The sequence below is a fragment of the Salmo salar genome, chromosome ssa14 (genome assembly GCF_905237065.1).
Source record: "Salmo salar chromosome ssa14, Ssal_v3.1, whole genome shotgun sequence".
In the NCBI taxonomy this organism is placed as follows: Eukaryota; Metazoa; Chordata; class Actinopteri; order Salmoniformes; family Salmonidae; genus Salmo; species Salmo salar.
This window is the reverse complement of record NC_059455.1, coordinates 65,690,554-65,703,478: the sequence shown is the minus strand read 5'-3', so window position 1 is coordinate 65,703,478 and position 12,925 is coordinate 65,690,554. Positions and strand designations below refer to the sequence as shown.

Genomic DNA, 12,925 nt, shown 5'->3' with positions numbered 1-12,925 from the left:
GGATAATGTGTACGGCCCAGTACATCACTGGGGCCAAGCTTCCTGCTATCCAGGACCTATATAATAGGTAGTGCCAGAGGAATGCCCAAAAATTGTCAGAGACTCCAGTCACACAAGTCATAGACGGTTTTCTCTGCTACAGCACGGCAAGCGGTACCCGAGTCTAGGACCAAAAGGCTCCTTAACAGCTTCTACCCCCAAGCCATAAGACTGCTGAACAATTAATCAAATGGCCACTGGACTATTTACATTGACCAACCCCTCCATTTGTTTTGTACACTACTGCTACTCGCTGTTTATTATCTATACATAGTCACTTCACCCCTACCTACATGTACAAATTACCTCAACTAACCTGTACCCCCGCACATTGACTCGGTACCGGTACCCCCTGTATATAGCCTCGTTATTGTTATTTTATTGTTACTTTTTATAATTTTTTACTTTAGTTTATTTGGTAAATATTTTCTTAACTCTTCTTGAACTGCACTGTTGGTTAAGGGCTTGTAAGTAAGCATTTCACGGTAAGGTCCACACTGTTGTATTCGGTGCATGTGAAAAATAAAGTTTGATTTGATTGGTAAACCATAGCCTAATATATCAATTGTCTGTATTTATTTATGAAAGGTACCCCCCTCCCCTTCTATTGTTTATTGTCATGTTTTGATGTTTGTTGTCACTGTGCTGTTGTTGTCATTGTAAAAAAGTATAAATACATCAAAATACATTCTCTTTTTTACAATTGAAATTGCTTGATTCATTGTCACAATACCCAACCTAAATACATACACACACAAGGATAGGAGTAGCATAGTGTCAGTTGCAGATCAGTGTGGCTGGGTAATTAAGTGCCTTGCTCAAGGGCACAACGGCAGTGAATGGTGCCTGGGAGCAGAGACCAGACTTTTATCGCCCGGCCCTGGGCTTGAACCTTCCAGCTACTGGTCCGCCTCTCTAACTTCCATGCGAGCCACGGTCCGGATCCGGACTCAGAACGGGGCCAACACGGATCCCAGGTCCCTACAAGGTATGTATCCTGAAACACAACAGCTGTTTTGTCACTTCTCTGCAGGGGATAATCCAGTTTTACTGTACTTTCCCAGAGCCAGCTGCTATGCATTAAAGTGAATGCTACTATGCTCTTTATCAAATTCCCCTTCAGCTACTATTTCCTTTTTCCTTCTACTCATAAAAAGCCTTCAGTGTTTTGCTGTGTTTACATAATGAGAAAGCATCTGAAGGTCGTCTGCCTTAAAAAACAAGGGTGGTGTGACACACTGCTTGCCTAACACACACTCCCTAATCATTCATCAGAAAAGTATGTCCTCCAGCAGCATCTGTCAATATCACTGAGATAACCAGACAAACGGCTCTATAATGTGGATGACATTGTGCACAGTCAGTGATGATGATGGCCATGACCGTGCATTTAAGGGGTGAACATGTGGTGTACTTCCTTAAAAGTGTGGCCACGTCCTGTATGTGGTATATTACACCCAAAGGGGTTGTGATGAAGCCTGATAAAATGTTAAATGTACTGATGAGCATGTGATGACTAAGCAAATAGTACAATACTGTGTTGAGTATGTATTTCCTAGGTGATGATGACTAGGGAGAACACAGAGGAGCAGTTCTTTAAAACATTCAGAAGCAAACGTCTTTAGATTTAGATCTCAGTTTATTGTCTGTAGCCTAAAAGTAAGCGATGACCTAGATCACACAAAGGTTGGGCTATTGACTGGATTATTTCATTGCAGATTATTTGTGTAAATTGTGTAACGCCCTGGCCATAGAGAGGTTTTTTTTTGTTATCTATTTTGGTTTGGCCAGGGTGTTACATGGGTGGGCGTTCTATGTTTATTTTTCTATGTTGGTTTGTTTCTTTGGTTGGCCGTGTGTGGCTCCCAATCAGGAACAGCTGTAGTTCGTTGTTGCTGATTGGGAGTCATACATAGGCAGCCTGTTTTTCCTTTGGGGTTTGTGGGTGATTGTTTGCTGTTTAGAGTTTTTCCTGACAGGACTGTTTTGCTGTCGTCTTTGGTTTATTTTTGTAAAGTGTTCTCTTTTTCAATTAAATTTCAAGATGAACACACATCCTCCGCTGCACCTTGGTCTCATTACGACGACAGCCGTTACAAATTGAGAGTTTATGTTATTTGAGTGGATACAGCAGTGCTTATGTCAAGTTATTAAATTGAAAACTTTCAGCTGAAATAATTTAAATTCTTCACGATGGGGAGGAAGTCAAGTGTGTATGTTGAATTGTTTTAATTGACTATTGAACTGATTACACATTCCATGGGTAACACTCACTGAAAATGGCTTTAGCAGATCAGAAACCTGTACTGTAAAGTAAGTATATCTACGTGTGCGAAAGATAGTCTATTTGGTTATGGGTGCCGAGATTACTGCAAACATATGTGCCGTGTAAAGTGTAAAGCAAAATAAATAAGACAACTTTTCACAAATTAAAAAAAATGCTAATTTGAAGTGTAGAGAGACATTTATATAAGAGTAGCCCAAAGTCCTTGTCTCACATGAACAATTACATGAAAAGGAAGAAACATTATTGCAAAAAGCATTTCAGGACAGTTTTATGGATTCTATCTTATACTATACTATATTAGAACATTTTCCATATCCAAAAAGTGTGCATTAAATTAAAAAAATATATTTCTTAAATATTGAAATCTTTATTAAAATGCAACAAAATCACGAAACATGTTTGCATAACAGCAACATTTTGTGTGTGTGTGTGTGTTTGAAGGCGTAACCATTGATTGCAACAGAGGTAGGAACATGATACATTTAAGTAAAACAATCAATGAAACAATAGATCTAGACAAGGGGTCCCCAGTTACATTCAGCCTTGGGACGATTTTTCCTTGAGTACATGGTCGGGGGGCCGGAACATAGTTATAAATAATGGAAAAAAAGGTATACCCAAATGCGCTTCAGCCCACCTTAAAAGAAAAAGCTGGTTTGCCCCATCAAGAAATCTATCAGATTTATGCAGAAACTGAGTGCTCCTTTTTCTTTATTCTGCCGGATAGTCACCAGTTGAAATATCCTGGGGTAAGGAATGTTTTTTGAATAGTTCTAAATAATTTGTGCACTGCAATCGACCGCAAGAATCCCAAACAGATATAGTGTTTGACAAAAACAGAATAGATTCAAACCTTGATCACATTGGGATACAATCACATATACCTCTATGTATGTGGAGGAATACTTGGGAACAGATTTCCTAAATTAAAATGACTTTGAGCTGATTTCCTGGTGATTTTACAGTATTTTATGTCCAACAAAGAAAAGTATATAGGCCTATAAAAAACATACACTGTATTATTACATTTTTTTTTTTTGCCCAGAAAACTTGTGTGGCCAAATAAAATACCCAAGGGCAGAATTGGGCCCACAGGTCACCTATTGGCGAACCCTGGTCTAGACTGTATAGCCCACATACCCTATATGGACCATTTAAAATGAATGGACACCTATTAAACTGAATAACTTTTTGCTGTCTTGCTCAAGATGTTATTCAGAAGATGGGGATGACAGGCTACTTTAACTAATGTTGGGCTACTTCAACTAACTCTTCACAGAGTTTGGATTGCTGGTCGATATATGCCAGTTTACGCTCTAGTTTGTCTCCCATATTGAAGGCCCCTATCTTCCTCAACACCTCAGGAAGTTTCCTAACCTGATCGTTCCCTGCACCTTGGTCCCAACTGTTCATAAAGTCGTGAAGACCCCTTCTATTAAGCTTCATGACCGTTCCTATGAGCGGTTTCTTGCCTCCCTCTTGTGGCAGCCTCATTGCTAACCGACGCATTCTTTTGATTCCCATCGTCTGGTGAAGTTGAATGAAGAACGTAGGAAGGATTTCATGCAGATATTCAGCTCCATCTGAAAATGAAAAAAAACATGGTTGGGAAACTTAAACTCAGTTGAGGCCACAAATTATTAGTTCATTATAAATATTGTTATTCAAAATGTGTTTTACCACGAGTTTTGAGGTCATCGCATGAGGCGCACAGTGTATCGTGCCAGTCCTGGCCTTTCAGAACCACGCGCAGTCCACCAACTTTGCAGTTTGATTGCGCTTGACAGGTCGCTTTTGCGGAGGAAACTTCAGAATAGAATCCTGCCTGACACTGCACACATTCCGTATCTTGTTGTGGTGTACCTGAGGAAATATTATTTATCTCAAAATCATTTTTCACCAATTACATTTTTTTACATTTTAGTCATTTAGCAGACGCTCTTATCCAGAGCGACTTACAGTAGTGAATGCATACATTTCATACAATTTCATACATTTTTTTTTTTTTCTGTGCTGGCCCCCCGTGGGAATCGAACCCACAACCCTGGTGTTGCAAACACCATGCTCTACCAACTGAGCTACAGGGAAGGCTACATGAGGAACGCAATCCATTTAAGATTTGATTTACATTTTTGCGAATTGTTTGCAGTGGCTAGTTTAACAAAACCATAGTGTGTATTGCAGTCACTACATATCTATAGCCTGTTTTCATGGTAATGAACCTTCATATCTACATATATGAAATAATTGAAGTATCCCTTTAATTCACCTTAATTCGCATATTTGTTATTGATGCCAAATGTCATTTTTACAATTCAAACCAAGACAAACACAATCAGGAGAGACTGAGACATCTGAACATGCAACCTATGCATATGGAACTATAGACTGTAAACGGTGATGATAAGAACGTGTTTAAATCAAATAGATTAAGTGGAAATAGTAATTTCGCGTATAACATTTTCTGTATGTATAACGCGGGGTCTATTTTAGCCATACCTGTAGTATTTGCTCCATACCCGGGGGGACATTCTTTATGTTTGATGCATGCTTCATATTTCTTGTTGAAGTAGTAATCCTCCTTGCACTCACACTCGCAGTTGTTGGATGGAGAACACTCCTGCTTAACAACCTGGTTCTCGGCGCACATGCTGCAGCGCAGGCACTTGGAGATGTGGTTCCAAAATTCTGTGTATGCCCCATTGGGACATTCCGCACAGTCGCTCTTTCTCGTGGCACTGCAGGGCGCGCGGAGGTAAGTTCCAGGTGGACAGCGGACACACACTAACGAAAGACCAGTGTAACGATCATCGTTTTTGTAAGTTCGGGCGTGAAGTGCCATACTGGCATCAGCACTGACTAGCATCAACATAAAAAAGAGCTGTAGAGATAGAACAGACAGGTTGTCATTAAATTTGTTTATACAGCATTTGGTTCACAAATGTATATTCAGTTAATTGGAATGAACTAAAAAGACAGTTTTCATACAGGCTAAGCATATGTTTCTACATACCGTCATTGTGTAGGCTAATGCACCTCTCCTTGGATTCAAATAGATGCTTTATTTCTTTGGTCCAGAAACAAGACCGCCTATTTAAGTGCGCGCCTATGCAAGCGTATTGTGCGTCACTGAGGTTGATTTTAACATAAGACTATTTACTTGTAAGTTAGAGGTGTTGACGTTGGTATGAGTAAGCAATTTTAACCAAGCTGAAACGTTACAAATTCCTATAAAGATCATTTCCGATTGAGCCGACATATGCCGCGTTTACTGTGAATGCAGTCTCTGCTCAAGCAGGAACATTAGCCTCCGCGAAGCGGATTGAATAGACCCCCTATTCTACTGAATTAACCATTTCTATCCGTCAATAGCGTATGCATTTTATGCAGAGTTCTTCTCATATTATTTTACTGTTAGGAATGCCTGAGAAGTTAGGCTATTCATGGAATTATGCATTAATTGCACTTATAATAAATACTAGTTATTAGTTACTAGTTCTCGTTAGTCTATTCAAAGGAGGAAATGTCACTATAAGATACTAGGAACCCTTGGGGAAAGACATATCAAATAATATATTAATTAACTTCCTGAACCTCTCACCATGCATAATTGCTATTAGCCTACAAACAGGGTTGGGTTGGTTACTTTCTAAATGTCATCTGTTACAGTTGCTAGTGTCACGCCTGACCTCAGATTGCCGTTTATTTTCTCTTTTTTGGGTTAGGTCAGGGTGTGATGTTGGGTGGGCATTCTATGCTATTCTATGTTTTCTATTTCTTTGAGTTTAGCCGAGTATGGCTCCTAATCAGAGGCAGCTGTCTATCGTTGTCTCTGATTAGGAATCATACTTAGGCAGCCCATTGAGCCCTCCTTCTGTGTGGGATCTTGTTTTTGTCAGCTCAGTAAGCATGCAGAACGTGACGTTTGGTTTTCCCCACTTTGTTTATTATTTTGTGTGAGTGTTCTGAGTTACAATAAATATAAGCGCTTTCCACGCTGCACCTTGGTCTACTCCTTTTGACGATCGTCACAGCTAGTTACATAATCTGATTATTTCACCCCTTAAGAAGCATTCGGAGAAGACAAGATGGATCCATCAAGAACATTTTGTGCGTCATAATAATGGTCTGTGACTTGTGGTCAGACTTGCTCAGGTGGAGCAAACTTAAAACTGCACATTTTTTCAGTGCTGAATTGAGTGTCATTGAGAAAACACAAAGGTGTCAATGTATTTTTTTCACAAACATCCTTTATTTTTTTTTAAGTAATCAAATAAGTAATCATCTAGTTTTTTTAAAGTATCTTTCATCTGATTACAATATTTTACCCGGTAACATAACGGATTAGTTATTTTTTTGTAGTCGGATTACATGTAATCAGTTACTCACCAAACCTGTAAATTATTCACCCATATACAAAATGTATACCTTTGAAGATGTCAATGTGTAAATGTATGTTCAATTCAATCTCAAAGCCAATGACCAGCATGACAAAATGAAAATCCCCTGTGGATGTCTTCCTCGCCTGACCCCTGGACAGGAAGTGCTTCACAGCTCTCTGGTCCATCTGGGTGATGCAACTGATGTTGCCCAGGCTGCTATACTTAGGCTGCATCCTCTTACAGTGGGCCATGAGACATCCAAAATTGGTCTTCTCATAAAAACGTCTGTGGCGTCTGAACAGTTTGGCAAATAATATGACCACTCTATGGAACGATGAGACTCTCACGAACACAATAGTGTTTCTCGGTTTTCTCGCCAACTTCTGTCTGTAGCATCTGAAACATTTGGTCTACAAACTAATATGACCCAACTGTCCTAAAAGTCCTAATCAAATAGCTAAATGATCCATAGTATGACCATTTTTTCAAAAAATGTAAATGTAAAATTGTAAAACGACTCCATATTTGGCAAAATAATACAAATACCATAGCAATGCCTGACCATTTGAAGTTCCAAACGGTATGACTGTGCTAAGTTCTCTTATTGAAGTTGTTTTAAACAATCTGTTGCTGTATATATTTAATCATGTGCTTTTCCCTCAACTTTTTCACCCCGATGCTTTATCTGGATGTGGTTCGTCAGGACCTACACCAGCCGAAGCTAAGTAGTAACATTAACATTATGCCTTCTAATTGCAGTCACTGTACACATACTATACAGGAGAACGATCACCTTATGGCGAGGATAGCTGTGCTGCAAGCCCAGCTTCAGACGCAATCGTTGGGCAAGGGGAATTTAAGTGTAGGAAAGGATGAAACAGTGTCTCTGCCACCAATAAGTACAGATAGTAGTATAAATCCTCTCGCACAGTCCCCACAGCCGGACAATTTTCTCATGGCTTCTGGAAGGAAATGTAGGAATGCTCAACCGGTGTTGCTCATTCAGCCGACAAACTTTCTACCAGTTCTCCCGTGTCGGAGTCAGAGGCCGAGCCTTCTGACTCGGGGTCTGAGATGCCAAAGCCTCCCACCATTAGCTCTGACAAATTGAAAACCCTGGTCATTGGCGACTCCATTACCCGCAGTATTAGACTTAAAACTAATCATCCAGCGATCATACACTGTTTACCAGGGGACAGGGCTACCGACATTAAGGCTAATCTGAAGATGGTGCTGGCTAAGGCTAAAACTGGCGAGTATAGGGATATTGTTATCCACGTCGGCACCAACGATGTTAGGATGAAAGAGTCAGAGGTCACCAAGTGCAACATAGCTTCAGTGTGTAAATTACCTAGAAAGATGTGTCAGCATCGAGTAATTGTCTCTGGCCCCCTCCCAGTTAGGGGGAGTGATGAGCTCTACAGCAGAGTCTCACAACTCAATCGCTGGTTGAAAACTGTTTTCTACCCCTCCCAAAATATAGAATATGTAGATAATTTTCCCTCTTTCTGGGACTCACCCACAAACAGGACCAAGCCTGGCCTGCTGAGGAGTGACGGACTCCATCCTAGCTGGAGGGGTGCTCTCATCTTATCTACGAACATAGACAGGGCTTTAACTCCCCTAGCTCCACAATGAGCTAGGGTGCATGCCAGGCAGCAGGCTGTTAGCCAGCCTGCCAGCTTAGTGGAGTCTGCCACTAGTACAGTCAGTGTAGTCAGCTATCCCCATTGAGACTGCCTTGATATAGGTTGGGCTAAACTAAACATGGCGGTGTTCGCCTTAGCAATCTCACTGGAATAAAGTCCTCCTCCATTCCTGTCATTGTTGAAAGAGATTGTGATATCTTACATCTCAAAATAGGGCTATTTAATGTTAGATCCCTCACTTCCAAGGCAGTTATAGTCAATTAACTAATCACTGATCATAATCTTGATGTGATTGGCCTGACTGAAACATGGCTTAAGACTGATGAATTGACTGTGTTAAATGAGGCCTCACCTCCTGGTTACACTAGTGACCATATCCCCTGCGCCAGGGACTGGTGCACTTCACAGAATAGATGGCATCACAAGGAAGAAAAATTATGTGGATATATTGAAGCAACATCTCAAGAAACCAGTCAGGAAGTTAAAAGCTTGGTCGCAAATGGGTCTTCCGAATGGACAATGACCCAAGCATACTTCCAAAGTTGTGGGACTTATGTTTCCATTAACTTGTCCAGTGAATTTCATTTTTTTGGCATTTGGAAATGTGGCATAGAAATGGATGCAATAATTGCCTGCTACGGTGCATTTCCGTTAAACTGTCTTGTGTCGATAAAAACGGCTGGATGTAATGTCACACCAACAAAAAAAATCATAGTGTAGGATAAAAATGAAATGGTTTAATGTTTCCATTATCCATTTAGGCAAATGAATTGTGCATTAATAAATTGGTGACAATTTGGTTGTTGATCATTAATAGACAGCCATTTTCAGGTCTTGCCATAGATTGTCAAGTCAATTTAAATCAAAACTGTAAATAGGCCACTCAAGAACATTCAACGTCATCGTGGTTAGCAACTCCAGTGTAGATTTGGCTTTGTGATTTAGATTATTGTCCAGCTCAAAGTTGAATTCGTCTCCCAGTGTCTGTTAGAAAGCAGACTGAACCAGGTTTTCTTGCAAGACCTGTGCTTAGCTGTATTCCATTTATTTTTATCCTAAAAAACACCCTAGTCCTTGCCGATGACAAGCATCCCCATAACATGATGCAGCCACCACCATGCTTGAAAATATGAAGAGTGGTACTCAGTGATGTGTTGTGTTGGATTTGCCCCAAACTTAACGCTTTATATTCAGGAAAAAACATTCATTCATTTGCCATATTTTTTGCAGCAATATTTAAGTGCCTTAACAGGATGCATGTTTTGGAGAAAAAAATGATTCTGTACAGGCTTCCTTCTTTTCACTCTGTTGTCTGGTTAGTATTGTGGAATAACTGCAATGTTGTTGAAATCTCTTAGTGGTTTCCTTCCTCACCTGCAACTAAGTTAAAAAGGACACCTGTATCTTTGCAGTGACTGGATGTATCATGGGCAGATTGGCCATCTGGCAATTCTGGCAAATGCCAGAAGGGCCGGACCAGCTTTTAATGGGGTGGGCTTTTCGAAAATCACGTAAAAAAAATATATATATTTATACAGTACCAGTCAAGGGTTTTTCTATATTTTTACTATTTTCTACATTGTAGAATAATAGTGAAGATGTCAAAACTATGAAATAACACATGGAATCACGTAGTAACCAAAACAGTGTTAAACAAATCAAAATATATTTTCGATTCTTCAAAGTAGCCACGCTTTGTCTTGATGACAGCTTTGTACACTCATGGTATTCTCTGGAGAAGCGTGCTGAGATCAATGGACAAGATAAATATTTTGCAACCCAGGCTTTGACAAAGCGGCATCAGCGCTCACCTAAAAAGCCCATAATAATTCCACTGTTTGAGAGAAATTGTCCTTGTTTTTGGCCAGAATTATGTGAGATTTTATGTGCAGTTGGAGGTGCGTCTTGGTCAGTTTAGCCATAGGCGGACGGTTTTCTGATTGGCTGAGCTGAGGTGGTGCAAATTCACATTCAAAGTCAAATGCACATTATCAGCGAGAGTGATGGTGCTTTCAATACAAATGGGAACTCAGAAAAATACAAGGTCAAATCATAACATCAGTGATCTTCAGGTCGGAAAGTCGGAGCTCTAGAAAGAGTCCCGAGATTCCGAGTTGGAATTCTGAATTGGATGACCGATTAAAAAATAAATAATAATAATCATATATATATATATATATATATATATATATATATATATATACTGCTCAAAAAAATAAAGGGAACACTTAAACAACACATCCTAGATCTGAATGAAAGAAATAATCTTATTAAATACTTTTTTCTTTACATAGTTGAATGTGCTGACAACAAAATCACACAAAAATAATCAATGGAAATCCAATTTATCAACCCATGGAGGTCTGGATTTGGAGTCACACTCAAAATTAAAGTGGAAAACCACACTACAGGCTGATCCAACTTTGATGTAATGTCCTTAAAAAAAGTCAAAATGAGGCTCAGTAGTGTGTGTGGCCTCCACGTGCCTGTATGACCTCCCTACAATGCCTGGGCATGCTCCTGATGAGGTGGCGGATGGTCTCCTGAGGGATCTCCTCCCAGACCTGGACTAAAGCATCCGCCAACTCCTGAACAGTCTGTGGTGCAACGTGGCGTTGGTGGATGGAGCGAGACATGATGTCCCAGATGTGCTCAATTGGATTCAGGTCTGGGGAACGGGCGGGCCAGTCCATAGCATCAATGCCTTCCTCTTGCAGGAACTGCTGACACACTCCAGCCACATGAGGTCTAGCATTGTCTTGCATTAGGAGGAACCCAGGGCCAACCGCACCAGCATATGGTCTCACAAGATGTCTGAGGATGTCATCTCGGTACCTAATGGCAGTCAGGCTACCTCTGGCGAACACATGGAGGGCTGTGCGGCCCCCCAAAGAAATGCCACCCCACACCATGACTGACCCACCGCCAAACCGGTCATGCTGGAGGATGTTGCAGACAGCAGAACGTTCTCCGCGGCGTCTCCAGACTCTGTCACGTCTGTCACGTGCTCAGTGTGAACCTGCTTTCATCTGTGAAGAGCACAGGGCGCCAGTGGCGAATGTGCCAATCTTGGTGTTCTCTGGCAAATGCCAATCGTCCTGCATGGTGTTGGGCTGTAAGCACAACCCCCACCTGTGGACGTTGGGCCCTCATACCACCCTCATGGAGTCTGTTTCTGACCGTTTGAGCAGACACATGCACATTTGTGGCCTGCTGGAGGTCATTTTGCAGGGCTCTGGCAGTGCTTCTCCTGCTCCTCCTTGCACAAAGGCGGAGGTAGCGGTCCTGCTGCTGGGTTGTTGCCCTCCTACGGCCTCCTCCACATCTCCTGATGTACTGGCTTGTCTCCTGGTAGCGCCTCCATGCTCTGGACACTACGTTGACAGACACAGCAAACCTTCTTCCCACAGCCCGCATTGATGTGCCATCCTGGATGAGCTGCACTACCTGAGCCACTTGTGTGGGTTGTAGACTCCGTCTCATGCTACCACTAGAGTGAAAGCACCGCCAGCATTCAAAAGTTACCAAAACATCAGCCAGGAAGCATAGGAACTGAGAAGTGGTCTGTGGTCCCCACCTGCAGAACCACTCCTTTATTGGGGGTGTCTTGCTAATTGCCTATAATTTCCACCTGTTGTCTATTCTATTTGCATAACAGCATGTGAAATGTATTGTCAATCAGTGTTGCTTCCTAAGTGGACAGTTTGATTTCACAGAAGTGTGATTGACTTGGAGTTACATTGTGTTGTTTAAGTGTTCCCTTTATTTTTTTGAGCAGTGTATATATATATATAATTATTACATTTACATTTACGTCATTTAGCAGACGCTCTTATCCAGAGCGACTTACAAATTGGTGCATTCACCTTATGATATCCAGTGGAACAACCACTTTACAATAGTACATCTATATCTTTTTTTTATTTTTTATTAATTAATTTATTATTATTTTATTTTTTATATATATATTTTTTAATTTTCCCAGTCGTAGCTTGTTTATTTCCGATTTCCCAGGAGTCTTGAACGCACTGCAGTTGGAAGTCGGAGATTTCCCAGTTCCCAGTTGATTTGAACGTGGCATGTGACCCGCTCTTACTCTCTGTCAGTCACTCAATCGAAGCAGAAAAACGGAAAGGGGATGCCATAAAAAAGGGCTCTTGAGGGCTACGCTGTTAAATGTGTGAAATTAACCTACTTATTTGCTAAAAGTTCTGGTTCTGCTGGTCCAAGTGCTGTGTCTGTGATAAATGATGGATCAGCTGCTGTGGTGCTGTTGAGGTAGGAAGTAAACAGAGAAAGACACACTCACTAGGCTACTTCCAATATAGCCTAACAAGATGTTAGATTGGCTTAGCTATGTGTTATTAAAGCCAATAGCCATCTACTAGAAATGTATACAGTGCTTTTTACTAAACACAAGTCATCATGTATTTCAATAAAGGTCAATTCAGGGACTCTGTGTATTTTAATTGTCTGTCTCTTCAGCCAAGTGAGTGGATTTATGAGCTGTAGTAACAAGTGATTCTGGTGTTGGATTACATTACATAGTCACCGCCACTGAAGGCTGG

General features: G+C 40.9%; 1 protein-coding gene across 1 annotated transcript; it reads right to left on the bottom strand.

Moving 5' to 3' along the window:
* Positions 1-2,323: 2,323 nt before the first annotated feature.
* LOC106569927 (tumor necrosis factor receptor superfamily member 11B) lies at positions 2,324-5,559 on the bottom strand. The gene is made up of 4 exons (XM_014141678.2): positions 5,340-5,559; positions 4,826-5,207; positions 4,007-4,189; positions 2,324-3,909 (listed from the first exon to the last, which is right to left on the bottom strand). Exons 1-4 carry the CDS (start codon positions 5,343-5,345, stop codon positions 3,572-3,574), a joined length of 909 nt encoding a protein of 302 aa, XP_013997153.1. The 5' UTR covers positions 5,346-5,559; the 3' UTR covers positions 2,324-3,571.
* Positions 5,560-12,925: the final 7,366 nt, after the last annotated feature.